The following is a 20,423-nucleotide window of genomic DNA, read 5'->3' as shown; positions in this document are numbered from 1 at the left end:
CACCTCAAAGCACCTTGCCCCCATGTTGATGAGGACAAGGGCCTCATCCCCACAACCCTGGCCGGTGGTTGTGGGGGTCTGCGGGCAGGGGGCTCATCGGAATCTGGAAGCCCACTTTAACAAGGGGGCCCCCCAGATCCCGGAACCCCTCCCTATGTGAATGGGTATGGGGTACACTGTACCCCTACTCATTCACCACATAAAAGGCAGTGTATGGAAATAACGACAGGAGACGTTTTGGAAAGTTTATTAAAAAATCTTCATCCGGCTCTTTTTGTCTTCTCCTCTCCGGGGTCTTCTCCTCTCTTGCTGTCCGCTCTTCTTGTCTTCTCCTCTCCGAGGTCTTCTGCTGTCCGCTCTTCTTGTGTTCTTCTCTCCGGGGTCTTCTGCTCTTTTGCTGTCCCCTCTTCTTTTCTTCTCCTCTCCGGTCTTCTGCTCTTTTGCTGTCGGCTGTCGGCTCTTCTTCCTCCGGTCCTCCGACGACGACGTCTCCGGTAATTATGCCGGTCTCCGGTCTCTGCCGCTTATTATATAGCCATTAGGGGCGTGGCCCCGATGACGTCATCGGGAGGCCCCGGCCCCTCGTGTCACAGATGACGTCATCTGTGACACGGGGGGGGGGGGGCCTCCCGATGACGTCATCGGGGCCACGCCCCTAATGGCTATATAATAAGCTGCAGAAACCGCAGAGCGGCATAATTACCGGAGATGTCGTCGGAGGAGGACCGGAGGAAGAAGAGCCGACAGCCGACAGCAAAAGAGCAGAAGACCGGAGAGGAGAAGAAAAGAAGAGAGGACAGCAGAAGAGCGGACAGCAAGAGAGCAGAAGACCCCGGAGAGGAGAAGACCCCGGAGAGGAGAAGACAAGAAGAGCCGGATGAAGATTTTTAATAAACTTTCCAAAACGTCTCCTGTCGTTATTTCCATACACTGCCTTTTATGTGGTGAATGAGTAGGGGTACAGTGTACCCCATACCCATTCACATAGGGAGGGGATCTGGGGGCCCCCTTGTTAAAGGGGGCTTCCAGATTCCGATGAGCCCCCTGCTCGCAGACCCCCACAACCACCGGCCAGGGTTGTGGGGATGAGGCCCTTGTCCTCATCAACATGGGGGCAAGATGCTTTGAGGTGGGGGGTGCAGAGCTCCCCCTGCCCCAAAGCACCAACACCCCCCTATGTTGAGGGCATGTGGCCTGGTGTGGTCCAGGGGGGGGTGGGGCCGCTCGCTCGTCCCCTCCCCTTTCCTGGCCTGCCGGGCTGCATGCTCGGATAAGGGTCTGGTATGGATTTTGGGGGGGACCCCACGCCGTTTTTTCGGCGTGGGGCTACCCTCAAATTCCATACCGGACCCAAAGGGCCTGGTTTGGAACCCGGGGGGGGACCCCCACGCAGTTTTTTTCCCATTTTTGGCGTGGAGTTCCCCCTCAAGATTATCACAGTGCAGGTCGCGCCGCAAGTCGGATCCGACTTACGGTGAGACCTCCATTCAAATCAATAGGCTCCCATAGGGAACCATTGATTTTGAATGGAAGAAAAAAAACGTATAACGTGGCTGAATGTAGGTTCATCACGTTCGGCTGCGTTTCTGCGTTTGAAATGCCGGGAAACACACGTTCGAACGCAAATAATTGCGTTCTAAAAAAAGTCCCTGAACGCAACTGCCTGCAAATGACTGTAAACGACCATGTATACGTGGACAGATAAGATAACATGGAGCTGCGTTCAGGGGCTTCTGAAAAAAACGCCCAACTGCTCCTAAACGGCCATTTCCAGCGTCCCGTGTACATGGACCCTAAGTGTACAGGTAGCACTTAACCTACTTCCCGTTTCTCAATGCCTCAATAAGGTAGTTCAACACACTGTTCAACCTATAGAGAAACATGGATAATCGTTTCAACTTCTACTAAAACCTTAGAAGTTTAGCAGCCACATTTAGTTTTGGTGATCAGGTTACCACCATGGACTTCAATTTAAGGGCCCTATATGAACCCCATTCAAGGTAGAAGAGAATGCTCAGTGGTTGTAGCTTTCTTTGCCTGGGAGGAAAGTCATATCCAAAATGTTTGGAAGGAAGAACAGCCATAAAAAAAAAAAAAAAACGGTTTATACAGAAAAAAGTGGATCAATAAAATGAACAGTATGGAGATGATTTTGAAATTGAAAATAAAACAATGTAACTTGTTGCCCAAGAAACTGCTTTTTTATCAACATTTGTTTAAGCCCCCGTTCACATTAGGTCGCACCGACTTAGGGGGCGACCTGTGAAGTCGCGTGCAGCGCGACTTCGGCGCGACTTGCACGGACTTCACATAATGGAAGTCAATTCAAGTCACCTCCAGGTCGCCCCGAAGTAGTACAGGACCCTTTTTCTAAGTTGGAGCGACTTGTGTCGCTCCTATTAGAACGGGTCCTGTACTACACTATGGGAGCGACGGTGCGCAACTTGTCAGGCTGACCAAGTCGCCTGACAAGTCGTGCTAGTGTGAGGTAATGTAATGCTAAGTAGTCATTTATTGGATACTGGTTATTGGGTTAATTAGTACTATATAAATCCTGTATTATAAGAATACTACTACTTATAATTTTTTTTTAATTTAGGCTAGAGTAGGGAGCTTTTAAAGCTCCCATCATATTTTCTGCCATTTGAAATCCTCTATGGAAATTTCCCTTCATTTCCTGTCCTGCAAACACGAAAGGAAGGGAGAGGAAAACTATTCAGAGAAAGGGAAATCAACCCTTTTAGATTATTGCTACCAAAACAAGTTTCCAATGGAAAATTTCCCTCCTATTGTGGTGAAAACCCAAAATGTTGGATTATTTTTCTCTTTCAGTCCCAGTGACAGTGGTCACTAGGACAAATAATGAGGATGAGGTCTCCTAGCGGGAACACTGACTGCAGTAAAAAACCAACAAGGGTACTAATCCCTCATTATGCAAAACAAAAGGCTCCTGTATGACAACCTAAGTTCCAAGTTCAGTTACTATGTGATGAACAAACCCGAAAGTCAACAAAAAAATTGCCTCCCTGACTGAACCAAATCCTCCTTAATTTGTGTCTGATACTCTCCCTCTCTGGGACAAGGAAGCCTACAGTCGGAGGGTTTCCACAACAGAGACAGTGCTGCCAGTCCAGAAATCAGTAGGAAATACCAGGTGTATTCACATTCTAATAGACAAGCTAGAGGCTTGTGAATCAGTGGTGACAAGCACAATTATCCATGCCCACTGCAACATCTTCTCACCCCACTGTAGTGAACCAGGCACAGTCTACATGAGAGTGGCAACTCTACTCTGAATTCAGGAGCAGTGCAGCATCATTGCCACCACTGACAAGATCAGCAGGTCATTACGTATACTGTGGGACTTTGCAAGAGGACCAAGAGAGAGGACAAATGCACTTATATAGTATAGCTAAAAGCAAAACTTTTTTTAGTTTGGGATAGAGGGGAGAGGGATTAGAAAACCGGTCAGGTTTTTATTGCTCAGTATGGGAAACAGAAGTAGTGGTACTCCAAGATAACAAATAGGCTTCTTTATTCAATCCATACAGGTAAAACATAAAAAAAAACACAGCTCCAGGTCAGCCAATTACCAGGATTCGCACATCAGTGCTTATTTATAACTGAAAGCTCTCTAAACACTCACCTACTTAAAGCGGAGTTTCAGGCTTTTCTGTGTTTATTAAAAGTCAGCAGCTACAAAAAGTGTAGCTACTGACTTTTAAAAAACACACACTCCCCTGTCCCACGGTCCAGCGATGCGGCCGCCCGAAGCCTCGATCCTCTCCCTCTGGTTTTGGCGGCACCGGCATCACTGGTGTGGGCACCCGACTGTGACAGTTTGTGGCTTCACAGCCGGGTAAGCACTGCGCATGCGCGAGTTACGCTGCGCGTCTTGATTGGCCGGCAATCTTCTGCGACCGCTGACGTGTCCCAGAAGATTGAAGGGAGGGAGGGGGAGAGGAGAACTTCCGCTCAGGGCGCTGCAGTGCTCCTTGGGAGCGGGTATCTGTCAAAACTAGGTACCCGCTCCCCCCCCCCCCCCCAAAAAAAATGGCATGCCAAATGTGGCATGTCAGGGGGTTAGGACTACCTAAAGCGGAAGATCCACTTTTGGGTGGAATTCTGCTTTAAATCCCAAACCGACAGGTGAAATCAATTATTGGATCAACATCCAGTTTGAGATAGTTCAGTCCAGTTTTTAGTGCGGTCTGAGCCCCCCCCCCCCCCCTTTTGTCTGGTTTACCCTGATCATTGAAAATGAAAGTAAAAGAAAAAACTCTCATTTTAGGTTGTCCTCAGAAAAGTAAAAGCAAGGAAACCCTGCAATGGGGGACACTAGTTTTGGTGACCTGGGGATCCCCAAGAAATTCCCTTTGGCTCCTTTCATGTGGGCTTTCCGATCCGCCTGTCAGTTTTTCAGGCGAACCAGATCGAATGCTCAATGCATCCCTATGGAGCGGCGGATGTCAGTGGAGCCGATACCTGCTGCTATCCGATCCTGTCAGTAAAATCCAGACGGATGGAAAACCTATTTTCCATCCGCCTGGAGGATCCGATCGGATAGGATCGGATGAGAACGGACAGGCGGTCCGTTCTCATCCGATCTCCCATAGAGGAGAGTGGGGCTCTGACAGCTCCGTCTCTGCACACAGAGCGGAGATGGAGCTGTCATTGGCCTGCTCAGCCGGGATCAGCGGATCGATCCCCGCTGAGCAAAACAGACTCCGTCGGACGCACCGCCCGTGTGAAAGGAGCCTTAAAGTGTTACTAAACCCAGGACCCTGCATTCACTATATCTGGTTTCCCATAGTACACTAAACAGAAATTCCAACAGTTTTAGTGAATAAAAACTGCTAAATACCTTTTCTCATCTGCAGTTAGAGCAGTCTTGTGACTTCTATCAGACTCTGGTTAAAGCTGGTAGGAGGAGTTTATTTTCCCCGGATTGACCCCTGACACTCTGCCTGGACAGTGCCGATTGGCCCTGTGCTGATCACATGCACTCTCCCAAGAAAAGAAAAAAAACCTCTCTAGCAATACACACCAAACTGTGCATGTACAGCCCGTCCCCTCATTCTCTGTTCTATCAGGAGATGGAGTGGAGTCAGTGGAAGAAGGAGGATCAGAGAAGACAGGATCACACAGCTTTATACTCAATGCAGAGGATTAACCTCTTAGTTCCACAGTGAGCATAACAAGCATGCCTTACTGCATATACAGACTGATTTTTTTACTGTTGTGGGTTTAGTAATGCTTCAATTTGCAAGGATTTCTTCTCACTTCCTGTTTTAGCTATGGGACAGGAAGTGAAGGGAAATCTCCCCATTGGGACAAAGAGGGCAAAAATAAACATTACAGGGGTTATACTATACTCTATCCAAAACTAAAAAAAAGTTTTGCTCATAGTTCTACTTTAGGTGCTGCAGCACTAACTTTTAAACAAAGGTCATACTTCGACTTTAAGCAGTTAATTTTACAGCAAACCAAAGCAACAACTGTTGGGGGAGTGGGGACAGAGAAGTTGGAACTCCGGGACGGACAAGCTAGCGTCACGGAGCCAAAGACTTAGCACTATTAAACCATCAAAATGTCAACACAAACAGGGACATGTATTACCCGGGCATAACAAGCTGATAATGTCTTACATTAAAGTTACCTAAAAGGCAAGACTATGACATCAGGCCTTATCCCTGAAGCACTTACTGGGTTATTCAATATAAAAAAAGACAACTGCTGTAAAATCCTATGTAAGCTGTCACTGTTCAGCTGCAGTATGACTGCAGTGCAGGGCTGCTGTATATTTTTCTCTGACAAAGAATACTCTTCTAGACCCATGGAAGAAATCATCTGCCCGATAATGTCATTACCATAGGTGTCAGCCAAGAAAAGCCACACACAGCTGTCACCGTACAAAACAGCAGAAAAGAGCCTTCACTTCACAGTACTGTTACTAACTAATTTCATCAGAACTGCAAAGTCACAGATGATTTTTATAAGCCGTTTTACAACTCGACACTCACTGCAAAGCCAATGGTGCATGCGTCTGTTAAAGAAAAGCCTCTGTACCTTTCTGGAGTCTTTTCTGACTGCTACTGAACAATCAAACACTAATGCAAGATGAGTACGCGGGTCTATCCAGAGGCAGAGATCAGGAGGAGGAGATCCTCACAGCTCAGTCTGAGCGCCTGCACTGAGACTGCTCCGCAGCAATGACAAGTGGGATGGCTGCTCCAATATAAAACTGCTGACATCAAATTTACTCCGTTCACTATTGACCCAAGAACTTTAGTAATGAGTCACAGATCAAGAAATTCTTACCACCGAGCATTCTGTTCTCTCCAAACCTGTTGCTATTTAAAGCAAATTGCTCAAATTTGTTAGATCTATGCAGCATTGATACCAGCTGTCTTGAAGGTAACTTGAATTGTACTCCTAAAGCCAGTCTAAATTAAATCCAAAACCAAAAATGTAATATATTGCAGCTTACCAGGGCTTTTTTTCAGCAGAAACGCGGGTGAACGCAGTTCCAGCATCTCCAGAAATTATTGTATTTAATGGCAAGGAGTGCTGGGTGTGCTGAAGGGTCTATTGATGCTGGTTGCTGGGGGATCTATGGTCACTGGTGTGGATCTATTTTTGTGTGGGGGTTTATTTTTGCTGGTGGGGGGGGGTCAATTGTTGCTGGGTGCTGGAGGGTTTACTGATGATAGCTGCTGGGAGATCTGTTGCTGCTGATTGGAGTCTCTTGTTGCTGGGGTGGTATTTTCTTGTGGGGGGCATTCGTTTCTGGGAGGGGGGGTCTGTTGTTGTGTGGAGGGTCTATTGTTGCTGTAGTGGGGTTTATTGTTAATGGGGGGAATCTATTTTTACGGGGGGGTTTACTGCTACTGGGTTGGGGGTCTTATGTTGCTGCAGGGGATCCATTTTACTGTATTTCTTGTTAATGTTACCATATTCCATACAAAATTATTAAGTAGCACAAAATGATACTTGGTTCTGTAGTCTCTAAAAGGGGCGGTACTGGAAGGTGGGTAGGGGGTGGAACCACGGGACGATGCTCAGAGGCGGGGAGGGGGCGGAGACAAGGGGTGACTCAGAAGGAGGGAATTCCTGCACCTATTCTGAGAAAAAAGCCCTGCAGCTTACCAATCATTAGATGCTGTGGCTCAAATAGCTTCTTTTTTTTTTTTGGGGGGGGGGGCTTTTTCCCCCGGTGATATGGCCAGTAACACACCTTTTGTACTAGAGTGCCCCCACTCTGGATGAAGGAGCACAGGGGGCACATTTGGACAGCAGCACTGTCAGTCTGGGAGAGGAGCGTTAGATGCACTAGCAGATTTAGGGTCCCTTTCACACGGGATTTCCGATCAGGTCCGCCTGTCAGTTTTCCAGGCGGACCTGATCGGATGTTCCATGCACCCCTATGGAGCAGCAGATGTCAGCGGTGACATGTCCGCTGACACACACTGCTCTCCAATCCGATCCTGCCCGTGAAATCCAGACGGATGGAAAGCCTATTTTCCATCCGTCTGCAAGATTGGATGAAAGCGGACAGGCGGTCCATTTTCATCCGATCTCTTATAGAGGAGAGTGGCACTCTGACAGGTCTGTCTCTGCAAAGTAAGCGGAGACGAAGCTGTCCTCCACCTGCTCTGCAGAGATCGGCGGATCGATCCCTGCTGAGCAAAACAGAGTCCACTGGGCGGAAAGTCCATGTGAAAGGACCCTTCGATACACTAACAAACTGAAACTGAACTCCAGCTAAAACCTCCATAAGCAGTTAAGAGAAACGTGTTTTTTTTTCATTTGGGAGCAAAAATGTGTACATGAATAAAAGCTGACTATTGTAAGCACCCCTGCCAGTGGTAAATGGTTTGTCTCAACTAGTGATCGACCGATATCGTTTTTTTAATGCGGATACCGATATTTTGGTCATCGGATATCGGTATCGGCCGATATGTTCAGACAAAAACAAAATTATACTCACCTAGGTGGATGCAATGCTGCATCTGTCCCCTGCTGCTGCGAAGACTCAGGCTCCATTCACACCATGGCGTTCCGGATCGTGGGCAGAATCACCGCAATTCTGCCTGCGATCTCGAATCGATGCAAACCACGGGACGCACTTGTGATCCCCATTACCTCCAATGGTACACCAATCTCGGCGCGATTTTGCCGCGATTGTCGTCCGATGAATCGCGGTAAAATCGTGCAAACAGTGATTGGGGTGCCATTGGAAGTAATGGGGATCACAAGGGGGTCCTGCAATTTGCGGCGATTCAAGATAGCGGGCAGAATCGTGGCGATTCAGCCCTTGACCTAGAATGCCATGGTGTGAATGGAGCCTGAGAGCTGAGTGATCAAAGACCATTGATCGCTCGGTTCTCAGTCTTTACAGAGCTGGTGGCAGTCACCAGCTCCCTGCTCTGCCCCCTACAGCAACCACTGGAGTGCTGGGCTTTGGAGGGAGTGACAGCGGCTCAATACAGAGCCTGGACCATCTAAGTGGCGACAGCCGACAGCAGGCTTTAGCCAGCTGTTAGCTGAAAACAGGTCACAGGAGTGCAGAATGAACTGCACTCCTGTGATCCATTGGAGAAGTAGGGCAAAAATAGCTTTATTTAATTTGTTAACCAGGAATGAACATGCATGACACGAGAGTGGGCATTACAAACTTCATGAATGCTTGTTCCATTCCAGTGACACACTTTGAACATAGATCAGGGCACATGTACCATTGAAAACCTGGTCAGCAATGGCAGCTTTCATTTCTCTCTCTTCACAGATTTACTTTAAGGCCTTCCCATGCAGAAAATAAAGCTCCCAATCCCTCTGCCATATGTCTGGCCTGTGATGGCAAATTTCTCCTTTGCATCATGGTCTCACCATTCCAATAGGTTTTACTTTTTATGAATGAGTCAACATTGTAAGGCTGGTCAGAGAGGAATACCAACTTGCTGTAGAGGTAAATTGGAACACCCGATAGGTGCTGATCTCACATAAAATGGATGTGTCTGTTATTTTCTGCTATTTCTAAGAGGAAGGATGCCTAGGCAATAACTGCCTTGGGGAAAAACCAATAAGAAAATTATCTCCTTGTTCTATTTATTTGGCTAGGCAGAGATCAAGTCAAATTACATATATCTTTCCACGAGCAGTACAACTTAGAACTTCCATCAAAAGGTAACTGAAGAATGCCCCTGAAATGTAATTCCACTGTAAATCTTCTACACCTTTACTAATGCCAACTTACAGTTCCATTCTGGCTACCATTTGTTTTCTTTCCTAAGGGTTTGTCTTCATCCTTGACCTAAAGTTTCAAACAGGGGCAGGAAAGTATAAAATCACTGGTCAAGTAAAAAAAATAACAAATAAAAACAAATTTTGCACCTTGTCACATAAAGACAGAAATCTGACAGCTGGGGTCGAGGCAAACTGAGACAAATGCAGGAAAAAAGACAATAAGAAGTGCCAGCCCTAAAGCTAGCAATGGTTATGTCTGGTTTCCTTTAAGAGCGCCTGTCATGTTCCTTTAATGCAAGTTTTAATTTTCTGGGCTAAATGAACATAGAAAAAAGCCAAAACTCTAATTGGAGGACAGATACAAAAACATTACATCAACATTAGACTTCAAAACTCAGAAAACTCAACCAATGACTTCCAAATGAAGTATATTCTGCTTAAAACTACTAGTAATACAATAAAACAAACAAAAACATGCACAGTGTCACAACACTTCCCTTTTGCTCCCAGAATGCAAAGCGTGAGGAAAAAGCCATGGCAAGGTAGTCATGAGCTGCTGGGTCCTAATCTGATTGGCTGAAGGAAAGAGAAAGAAGATCACATTCTGGACACCTAATTATTGCCATGTGATGTCACACTTACAATTAAGTTGGACAAAGCATGTCTGTATATAGTCTGTTTAATACAATACGAACAACAAAAAGGTAGATAATACACAACACAGGGAGAAAATATCTATTAAATTGGTTGCAAAGTGCAGCTAAGACACAGAAAAAGTTCTATGCATTTACTTCCTAAGCGAATGATTTGGGATCCGAGTCCAGCTACTTCTACCAAGCTTATATTTTCCAGTAAGGTTGCACATCACAACAGTGAGTCAATAGTGAGGCTTAGTAGGCATTAGGAGTCAGGTATAGGCACCCAATCCATTACCCCAGAAGAAGTAAATGCATATTTGAGCACTCAGGCAATCTATGTACAAAGGGTGCCAACACCAGAGGGGCCTACTTTGTGCTAACAACACTGAACTAGGCCAGTCCAATCACCAATTTTAAACACACAATGCATTTCAGGCTTTATTTACTAAAATGTATAATTTAGTACACCCCAAAATCAGAACTGGTTTCTTTGTGAATACAGGTGTGTAAGTGCTTCCACCTTCACCCATCCCAGCTCCGCCTGGTTGCTGAAGCCTCAGGTAACACGAATCACAAGAGGAGAAGTCACCACTCGGAATGGCATCCAAAAATGGTTATCCTTTATTGCAAAAACATGTATAACAGTTGTAAAACAGCCAACGAGTTTCAGCCGTCATGACTAAGGCCTGATGGCCGAAACGCGTTGACTGTTTTACAGCTGGTGTACAGGCTTTTGCAATAAAGGATAACCATTGTTGGACTCCATTCTGAGTGCTGACCTCTCCTCTTGTGATTTGGATTCCTTGTGATTCCTTCCTGATGAATAGGCAATAATAAAAACAACCTATGTTAACTGGAGACTTGTTCACACACTAAAGCTGGACATAGCTGGATACAATTTTTAATGAAAATTAGAAAAAGTCTTAGGAAAAAAATCCTACAAAAATGCTCAGATTATTCGAATGTCGTTTGAAAGATATCATTTGCTTTTAACATTCGCTATGGAAAACCACATACACTGTTAGAAAATGTTTTCTCATTCGGATCCTTCAAATTTTCTCGTCACCACGGTGAAAAACGAACATCGATTTGACCCACTAATGAGTAGCAAAATAAACAAACTTCCTAAAACATTATTTTCATAAGAATTTTCATTTTGAAGTTCTACCCATCTAAGGCCAGCTTAAGGCACAATGGACAGACTTTAGTTCTAAGCAAAATGTAGCCTACTTCTTACTGGCTAAGAATTTTTAGTGCTACCCTATAGGAATACTCTACAATCCTCTTGGCTGCACTATGCATTCGGTTCGGATACAGTAGACAAGAAAGCTTTTTATGTCTGTTCTCCTTACATCACCACTTCCTTGTGACAAGAAAAGTCTGTCTGAATGAAAAACTCGCTATAGGGGTCATGAGACAGAAAGGCCTAATTGCCAGGAGGAAGTGTAAGTTGCAACCACATGTCATGTGATGGGCGGCAGCACTATAAACAGTAGACAGACAGCGACAGGCAGAGAGCTCCATTACTAAAGGGCTAAGATGCCGGTGAGGTCTCTGGCATTATGATTTACAAATAACCCCAAACCCTTACAATGCAAAACCGTGCAGAAATATATATTTATTCTAAGAAATTAACTCTATGGTTGTTGAAGAGAAGTGCTCCACAATTGTAAAAGATGCATCCTTTAAAGGCCACCTATAGATGCATCCAAACAGAAATGGGCCGGTTTTACAAAACCAACCCACAGTATTCTAGGTGCAAACAGAATAAATGAGGAATGATATTGTAAATTATTTTACCTCTCAGCACTGCAGTACAGTGTGTTTAGAAAAATAAGACATGTTCCTTCTTTTCTGTATGTTAGTGTGGTAGGAGGCCCATAGAAGTCATTGGCAGCACATCAGAAAAGAAACAACATGCATTTTGATGCTCGGAAAAGGGTTTGAACAAGCCTTAAGCCCCGTACACACGCGTCGAAAATCGGCAGGAAATTTTCGTCCAACGACCGATCTGCCGATTTTCGGCTTGTTAGTATGATGCTTCCGACAACCGACTCCGACTTTTCGGCCGAAAAAAATCTGGTGTGCAGACTATAAAATTTTTGTTGGCCGTCAACACAACGGCCGATTTTCGTGCAGTCAGTACAGATTTCGACAGGGAAAAATCTGATGAGCAAGTCTGGGCATGCTCATTGAAGAAAGAACACAAAGAAAGCAAACCAGCACATGACATCACTTCTGAAGTGGAATTTTGTTGGGCGAGAAAATTCGTATGCAGTCTAGGCACATTCCAACCAACAAAACACAACTCTGGACAAAAGACGGCCGATCGGTCGGCCGATAATCGTTGCGTGTGTACGGGGCTTTAGTCAATGACTTAACCCCATCTATTCTAAATTCAAAAATACATTGAAAACTCACGTGAGCATGCTTTAAAACACTTCAATGCTGAAAGGAAATGCACACTGATGCATGACAAAACATCTGCCAATTGCTACCAAAAAAAAAAAAAAACCCTCTACATATATGCTTTGATCTATTTCCCCAAGAGAGATATGCAAGAGCGTATATGGAAAAAAGCAGCACAGTATTTAAAGTGATAGTAAACCCTTACACTGAAGTGACTGTCCTCAGGTGATACAATTGGATGAAACAAATCCTACGCAAGTTACACCTGCTAATCTGCAGGTTTCTCTTCTCTACATCTGTTCAAAGTGCAGAATTTATTAAGTTTGTCTGAACTGTCAAAAAAAAAATGGGGTGGAGAGCTGAAATAACACACTGCAGAGCTCAGTGAGGAGAGCTCTGAGAGCTGATTGGAGGGAAGGGACATTCCCCCTCCTTCTCCCAGGTATTCCACTCAGCAGTAAATCCAGACAATTAAAGCAGATTTGTAATTGCATACAGTTGGTTCTTATTATTAGTACATTTTAGTTACTAATGGAAGTAAGGTGAGCCATCAACTGCTAGCTTCTTATATCTCTTGGTGTACCCAGCAGTGAGATTTTCGTGCCATGGGTCCAGGCTCAATTCCCGCTCAGCTTGGAGCTTCAGATACGCCTTGCCCTTATCTCACCACCAAATAATAATAAGGTAGCATCGGTAGCAAATCCACAACTTTGGAGTGGAAGGGGGGCTGCACTATAAATGGTCATGTGTCAATGCCAAATTGATTTAAAAGAAAGCCCAATTCTCTGGGCTAGAAAAAAATACAGATGTACCTGGCAATATTATTAACTACCGTTCCTCGGAATATAAGTGATAAAAAGGCATTATCTCCACTAACTGACCTAGGAAAGAAGAAAACACCTCTATTGTGGGTAGCACTTTTCTGATGTATCACTGACAGCTGCAAGGGAGTCTGGCAGTTGAACAAACAAAAACACATTAGGCTGGGAACGAATTGTCACTTATGCAATGTACCTTACAAAGAATAAACCTGGCATTTCTGTGAAGACATGATATTCTAAGTGCCAATGACACCAGTGAACAGCAAAAAGTCTAGCGCTGGCCATACACTATACAATTTTCTTATTCAATTTCCTTTAGATTTACATTCAGCTATGTAGTGCAATGGCCTGTCTGATTGCATACAAATTGAAAATGTTTAGGTTTGACCTCATATTATATGGTTTTGGTAAATCTAAAGGAAAGTTGTACAAAAAAAAAAAATTGTGTAATGTGTGGTTATTCTAAAGCCTCGTACACAGGATCAGCTTATGGGACGAACTCTTGTCCGTTTTTTGTTGCATGCTAGTCTCATAAAAGAAAGTGAAGAGGTTACTTTCATACGAAAATTCTCATACGACAGAATTCAACTTCAGAAGTGATGTCATGCGTTGAATTGTTTTGTATACATTCTTCCATTTCCGAGCATCCGTAGTCTCTCTCATACAAAAACTGTACTAATTAAAGAAGAATCAGACGTATTCACGTACGATAAAAAATGTTATAGCCTGCACATTAAGTTTTTGTCATACTAAAATTTAAAATTGGCTGTCGAAAGCACTATGCCAAGGATTCGAAAATCTGCAGATTGTTCAGATGAAATTTTACTTCCGATTTTCTTATCATGTGTACGGCCTTAAGACTTGATGCAAATGAACAACAAAGTGTACAAGGCGCAATTGTGTCTAATGCCAAGCATCCAATACTAATATTACTAACCTAGAGCTGGAACAATGGCTGTGGACACAGGAGGTGTCCTAAGAGATGAATATGTGTGACAGCATCAGGCCACAGGTCAATGAAATAATATGTGGAAGCATAGCTTTTTTTTTTTTTTTTTTTTAAGATTCTTTTTATTTTAAACTTTTGCTTTAGTAAAAGACAGTGGTCTTCAAATTGCAGACATTTTTTTGCTTTTATCCGGCCCCCGAGAAACCAACAAGAGGGCACCATTCATTCCTCTGACACAAACAGAGAACCATTCCTCTCACCAACAATGGGGCATTTTTCCTTCCACGGACACCAATGGTGGAACACTATTCGTCCCACTGACCCCCGGTAATGGGGCATAATTCCTTCTACTGATATAAACAGTTAGCCACTATTCTTTCCATTAATACCAATGATGGTGCATGATTCCTCCTCCAACTGAATACCGGCCCTATCATTTTATTTACTCCCACTGACTCTGGGGCAATTTCTACTTCAACTGACCACTCCTGCCCCCCTAAAGTCTGATGGACAGTAAACTGGTCCTTTGTTTAAAAATTTGGAGACCCCTGATAAAGAGATATCACTATAGTCTTACAATGTATATTTTTTTTTTCATTTTGGATAGAGTAGGGTTAGAACCTCTCTCAGGTGTTTATTGTGGTCTGTCCACACCGAAGATTCATCCCTCTATTTGTCCTGGTGACCACTATCACGACACTCAATAAGAGAAAATCTAAAATTTTAAATTGTCACCAGGTTAGAAATAAAAGTAAAATCTTCCAAGGGGGACACTTGATTCGGTGACAATTGTCTGAGATGGATTTATTTCGTTTTTCTGAGATCTTCTCACTTCTTGTTTTGAGATTGAATGTGAAGGAAACTCCCCTTACTAGTATACAGTTATAAAACAAAAATGGGGTTGACCTTAAAACTTTTTTTGTGAATTTTAGGTAACGCAAACATGAGAACAGACCATTTACTGTATATATAAATCTGCCTACAGAACTGGGACTTTGCTCGCTACTTTTTCATGTCAATTCTACCATTAATGTAATTTATGTGACATGCACATGTCCTGAAAAAAAGGACACCCCCACATGTGTATGCTGTAACTGTACAATTTCTCCAGTAGAGAAGATTCTGATATGTATGGAATAAACTTTTATAGCAGGGGTCTCCAAAATTTCTAAGCAAAGGGCCAGTTAACGGTCCTTCAGGCTTTAGGGGGGCCGGACAGTGGTCAGTGGGAGTGAAAATGCCCAGGCATTCGAGCCCCATCTTTAGTTTTAATGGGAGGAATAGTGTTCCATTAAAGGTTTCAATGGGAAGAATAGTGCCTCATTGATGGTGTCAGTAGGGGGAAAGGTGCCCAATTATTGCTGTCAGTTGTTGAAATAGTTCTGGGGCCAGATAAAGGCATACAAAGGGCCACATTCAGGCCCCAGGCCACAGTTTGCAGACCACTGTTCTATAGGAAACAACCAAAGTACTACCCAGGTATCTGCTGACTAATGCCACGTCTGCAAGGTAGCCTCCTAGGTGAAAGAAAGATCTAAACTGTGGCTCATTAAGTAAAAAAGAAAACCCAAAAAAAAAAAAAAACCAGATAATAATAAAATAATAGAATAAAGGCACACAGCCAGGCTGATCATTTTTCTTTGGATTAATGGAACTTTGTTGTAATTTAGTTTTGTATTCTCCTCCTCGATCACATGCTCAGCCTATAGGAGGGAAAAACACTTCAATCTGTCTACAGGCCGGGAGATCCTCAGACCAACTAAGGCAATCCATTCATTCCCAGAGTCCAGCTCAGGAGTATTAACAGATCCTGACTGCTAGGACACTAGAGATAGGATGCCTGGCTTACACTGGTTAGTTAAAAACTTTTCTTATCTAATGATGTAAGAGGCACACAGCTTTATAAGGATGTAAGTCCAGAGCTTTAGAAGTAAGAAAATGTCCAGCCAAGCATTTGTACTTATCCAAAATACCAAAATGTGTGAACAAGTCTCCGGGATACCAGTTCCTTTTCATGTTGCTGTTTATGAATAGACAACCTTCTTTTAGTAAAGCAAATTTTGAAATAAAAAAAAATAAATAAAAACCACACCACACACACACACACACGTAAATATACAGGGACCCTCTAATGCCGGGATCCTCAAACTACGGCCCTCCAGCTGTTGCGGAACTACACATTCCATGAGCATTGTAAAACTCAGACATTCACAGACATGACTAGGCATGATGGGAATTGTAGTTCCGGAACAACTTGGGGGCCATAGTTTGAAGACCCCTGCTCTAATGCATGGGTGCGCAATCTGTGGCCCTCCAGCTGTTGCAGCATTCCAATGAGGCATTGCAAGCTGCCGACAGTTACAAGCATGACTCCCAAAGGCAGAGGCATGAGGGGACTTGTAGTTCCGCAACAGCTGGAGGGCTACAGGTTGAGCACCCATGCTCTAGTGCCTACATGTACCCTTTATCGTGCTTTGAGCCCCCCGGTATCCATACAATTGAAGGCCCTCTTATGGTGCTTTTCCACTGCATGGAACCGAACGGTTCGGCTCGCTTTTGTGCTTTTCCACTGCATGGTACCGCATGGTACAGTGTAGGAACGGTTTGGTACGGTACTGCGGCACTTTTCCACTACATGGAACTGAACGGTACGGCTCTCTAAACAGTACCATAAACAGTACCACCTCAGTTGTGGTTCCAAGAGGGCCGTACCGGTACCATATCCCACAATCCTTTGCATGCAGCCTTGACTGTTTGTCACTACTTGCCACTGATTGGTCAGAGAATCGTTGTTATCCCACCCACTTAATTTAGTACTACTTTAGTGGAAAAGCAAACCGTACCAAACTGTTCCAACACCGTACCATGTGATACCATGCAGTGGAAAACCAAACCGGGCCAAGCCGGTACTTGCAGTGGAAAAGTGCCATTATATTCCTAAAGTCAATAGCGCATACCCCATCACTTCTAGGCATACAAGCTTTACTATTCTCACAATGGATGACAGTCAGTAAAACTTGGAGATGCGACATTTATTGACTTAAGCTGGCCATACATTATACTATTTTCTAATACAATTTTGTTTAGATTTACCTTCAACTATGTAGTAGGAGGGCCTGTCTGCATACAAATTGAAAGTGTTTAGGTCTGACCTCATACTATATGGTTTTGTCTGACCTCATACTATATGGTTTTGTCTGACCTCATACTATATGGTTTTGTCTGACCTCATACTATATGGTTTTGGTAAATCTAAAAGGAAAATTGTACAAGAAAATGTAATAATGTATGACAAACCTTAGATCACCCCAGGTTTTTGGGGGACCTGGAGTGTGCTCAAGAGGAGGTTAACAAGTACATGCAGTTGCCTGAGTGCTGGCCTTTCACTTACATACATTTGCAGGAAGTTTTTACACTGTAATTCCTAACAAAAAGCATATACAGGCGGTCCCCGGGTTACAAACATCGGACTTACAAACTACTCCTACTTACAAACGGAGGAAGACAACAGGAAGTGAGGAGAAATCTCCCCCTAGGAAGGGAACTTCACTCCTGTAGGAGTTCTCATGGGAAACAGGGGTCTCCATTGGAGCTTTATCACCAATCCTTGTTTCCACAACAACCCAAAATTTTCAAAATCCAATTGTCATAGAGACAGAAAGTGAGGTGACATCTTCTGAACAGGGGTGCAGACAGCAAAACAAATGGTACAAGGGTGTTAACCCTTCCCTATGCAATCCAAAAAGCTTAATTAATTCTTTAGGCTGGAGCTACATTTAAAAAAATGTACCTGTTCCGACAAACAAATTCAACTTAAGTACAAACCTCCAGTCCCTATCTTGTTTGTAACCCGGGGACCGCCTGTACAGACTATGTAACCGGATTTATCAAAATGGAGCAAAAGAAAAACCATGAAATATGGTGGTGCAAGCAGACACCTTTCAGTGCATATCATCTATAACAAAAATAAGGGTCAGTAATGACAGGATTAGTCCCTGTTCACCTCTATGTGATGTGGAAACAAATGTGCATAAATGCGTACTTTTTTGCAAGTTTTACATGCGTTACATTTAGCAACCCGTTCATTTGAATAGGCTTCCCAATGCAAATAAATATTGAGCTGGTCTGCACATGTTCCCGTGGAGCACAGATGTAAACGGGGACTTCACAGTCATAAAATAATGAAAAATCAGACCAATTGTTTGTATCCAAGGCACACAATACTGGTACTAGATACACTGCATACAACAAAAGAAGCAAATGTGTAGCTTTGTAGCTGTGGAGCTATAAATCCCAGCACACACTGGAAGATCCTACACACAACTTTAGTTTCAAATGCTAGACAGCTGCCTATTGCAATCCTCTTTGGCACAACTATAGCTGTAAAAGCAATATATTTTGGTTAAAAAAATGTACAAGGTTAAATGGAAATCTTGTGTAATGCTAGTCTGTCCAAAACACAATTGAGGAAACCAAGTTCCCCTCCCTTCCTAAAAGTCTCCATTTAACCATTACACAACATTTGGCTTTTTAAAAAGCAAAAAAAAAACGTAAGTAAAGCATCTAAAAAGCGGTGCTTATTCTTCACATACATAACTACATTATTCTAAAGTATCAACATGTAGCCAAAGACAACACTACAAATGTATTTTCCTTTTAGCAACTAAAGATAAAACTAAATCCAAGTGTAGATAACATGAATTGTTCAATGAGCCCTAATCAGTAGCTGTATAAAGATTTATCAATACTAAGACTTCAGTAATTACTTTAGATTTCCGTCAATTATCAGCGTATGATATCATGGCAGTTGCAATCTGTAAAGCAGCATTAAACAATGTGATCAGGAAAAAAAAAATAAAAAATCAAACTGACCTTGTCTTCCTAAAATGCAATAGCAGTTTGTTCATGGTATTACACATAGGCCTGCCATAGAAAAGAGCCAGGTCTAAGAATAGCCCACGTCTATAATCTGGCCTGATTAGAATACCTACTGTCTGCCAAGTTTATTTAGTCTAAAATAGTGAAAAGTTTCTAAAACTCGTGGGGGTCACAGCAGAGCGCTCGTCCCAGTTAGATCGTTATTTGCACCTTACCGCAGCCCGGGAAAAAAGGAACCTTAGAGGAGAAGAAAGAGGGTGAGACAGGCAGAGCTTTCCGGCTAACACAGAGAGAGGAATAGAGAGAGCGAAGCGAGGCAGTGAAATGTGAGAGCAGGCCTATGAGTCAATTTCCCCAACGCTGCAGCTCCAAGTCAAGGGACAGCTGCACTGATACAAACTTCCTAAATATAGCCGAGGAATGCCAGGGGGGAGAGCAGGCAGAATGTGTCCTATACTTGCTGGGTCCTACCCACCTTGGTCTACCAACAACCAGATGGAGCGACGTCAACAGGCGGTTTACCGTAGGTATAGATGGCACATAACATGAAAGTTCACAGGAAGGAAATGACAAGAGAGCGCAGAGTTTTGTGGTTTGGATGACACTGACAAGTGACAGTACAGTAGGTGGTATTGGTACTTGAAAAGACTGTTTGTGGCTATGCAAGAACTTGCTGCTGTTTGTATTTTTCTAATTTCCTACTTGTAAGGTGTAGGATGTTATTTCATAATGTGCAACTAGTTTCCAATGACTGACAATCGCATCCATGATTATAATTGCCAACACCTGAAGGTACATTATATGGATATCATTTTTAAGGTTAATTTGACCAACCAGTGTGCCAGAGGTCTATCCATTCATATGAAGTCTCTGTTAGAACGGTGCTCATCAACAGTCCAGTTCTGACGGGTTTCCAACTTTGCCTTCAAAACTGGAAATGCATACGAGTGCGGGGGGGGGGGGGCACATAATGATGAGGACAAGGGTCTCTTGCCTAAAACCCTGGTCTGGTGGCTGTGGGGGGTAACTTATCAGAATCTGGAAGCCCCCTTTAATGACATATGCAGCCTGAGACCCCACCCCTATGACATCACATGATGGGGTTTCTGAGTGCCATCATGAGAGGGGGGGGGGACATATTGATGAGGACAAGGGTCTCTTGCCTAAAACCCTGGTCTGGTGGCTGTGGGGGTAACTTATCAGAATCTGGAAGCCCCCTTTGATGACATATGCAGCCTGAGACCCCACCCCTATGACATCACAGGATGGGGTTTCTGAGTGCCGTCATGTCCTTTGTTTACTTAGCGGTGGGGAGAAATGGAACGGTCATTCAGCGAGTGTAAAGCAACGAAAGCAGTCGTGTTCTTTTTTTTTTATATGTGGGTCGGTGGCCAGCATTCATCGTGACTGACAATGGATTTACTTTGGGGGGACATTTTTTTTCCCTTTTCTTTAATAAAGGACTTGTCAAAACAGTATTGT

At 43.7% G+C, this 20,423-nt stretch overlaps 1 protein-coding gene across 7 annotated transcripts in view; it reads right to left on the bottom strand.

The window, feature by feature from the left end:
- MYO18A (myosin XVIIIA) overlaps positions 1-20,423 on the bottom strand; it is a 572,782-nt gene that overhangs the window by 368,944 nt on the left and 183,415 nt on the right. For 3 of the 7 annotated variants that reach the window (XM_082245141.1, XM_082245142.1, XM_082245144.1), the window contains exons 1-3: positions 18,936-19,076; positions 9,738-9,822; positions 9,257-9,307 (exon numbers count right to left, since the gene is read on the bottom strand). The exons of the other annotated variants lie outside the window; for them this stretch is intronic. In XM_082245141.1, the coding sequence (XP_082101267.1) occupies positions 9,257-9,307; positions 9,738-9,782 (96 nt within the window). In that variant the 5' untranslated portion in view covers positions 9,783-9,822; positions 18,936-19,076. Of the gene's footprint in view, positions 1-9,256; positions 9,308-9,737; positions 9,823-18,935; positions 19,077-20,423 lie in introns of those variants that run through there. 7 annotated transcript variants of the gene reach the window in all.

The sequence above is a fragment of the Pelophylax lessonae genome (genome assembly GCF_965119305.1).
Source record: "Pelophylax lessonae genome assembly, chromosome: 2".
Classification (NCBI taxonomy): Eukaryota; Metazoa; Chordata; class Amphibia; order Anura; family Ranidae; genus Pelophylax; species Pelophylax lessonae.
Note: the sequence above shows the minus strand (reverse complement) of the source record. Positions and strands in the feature narration are given on the sequence as shown.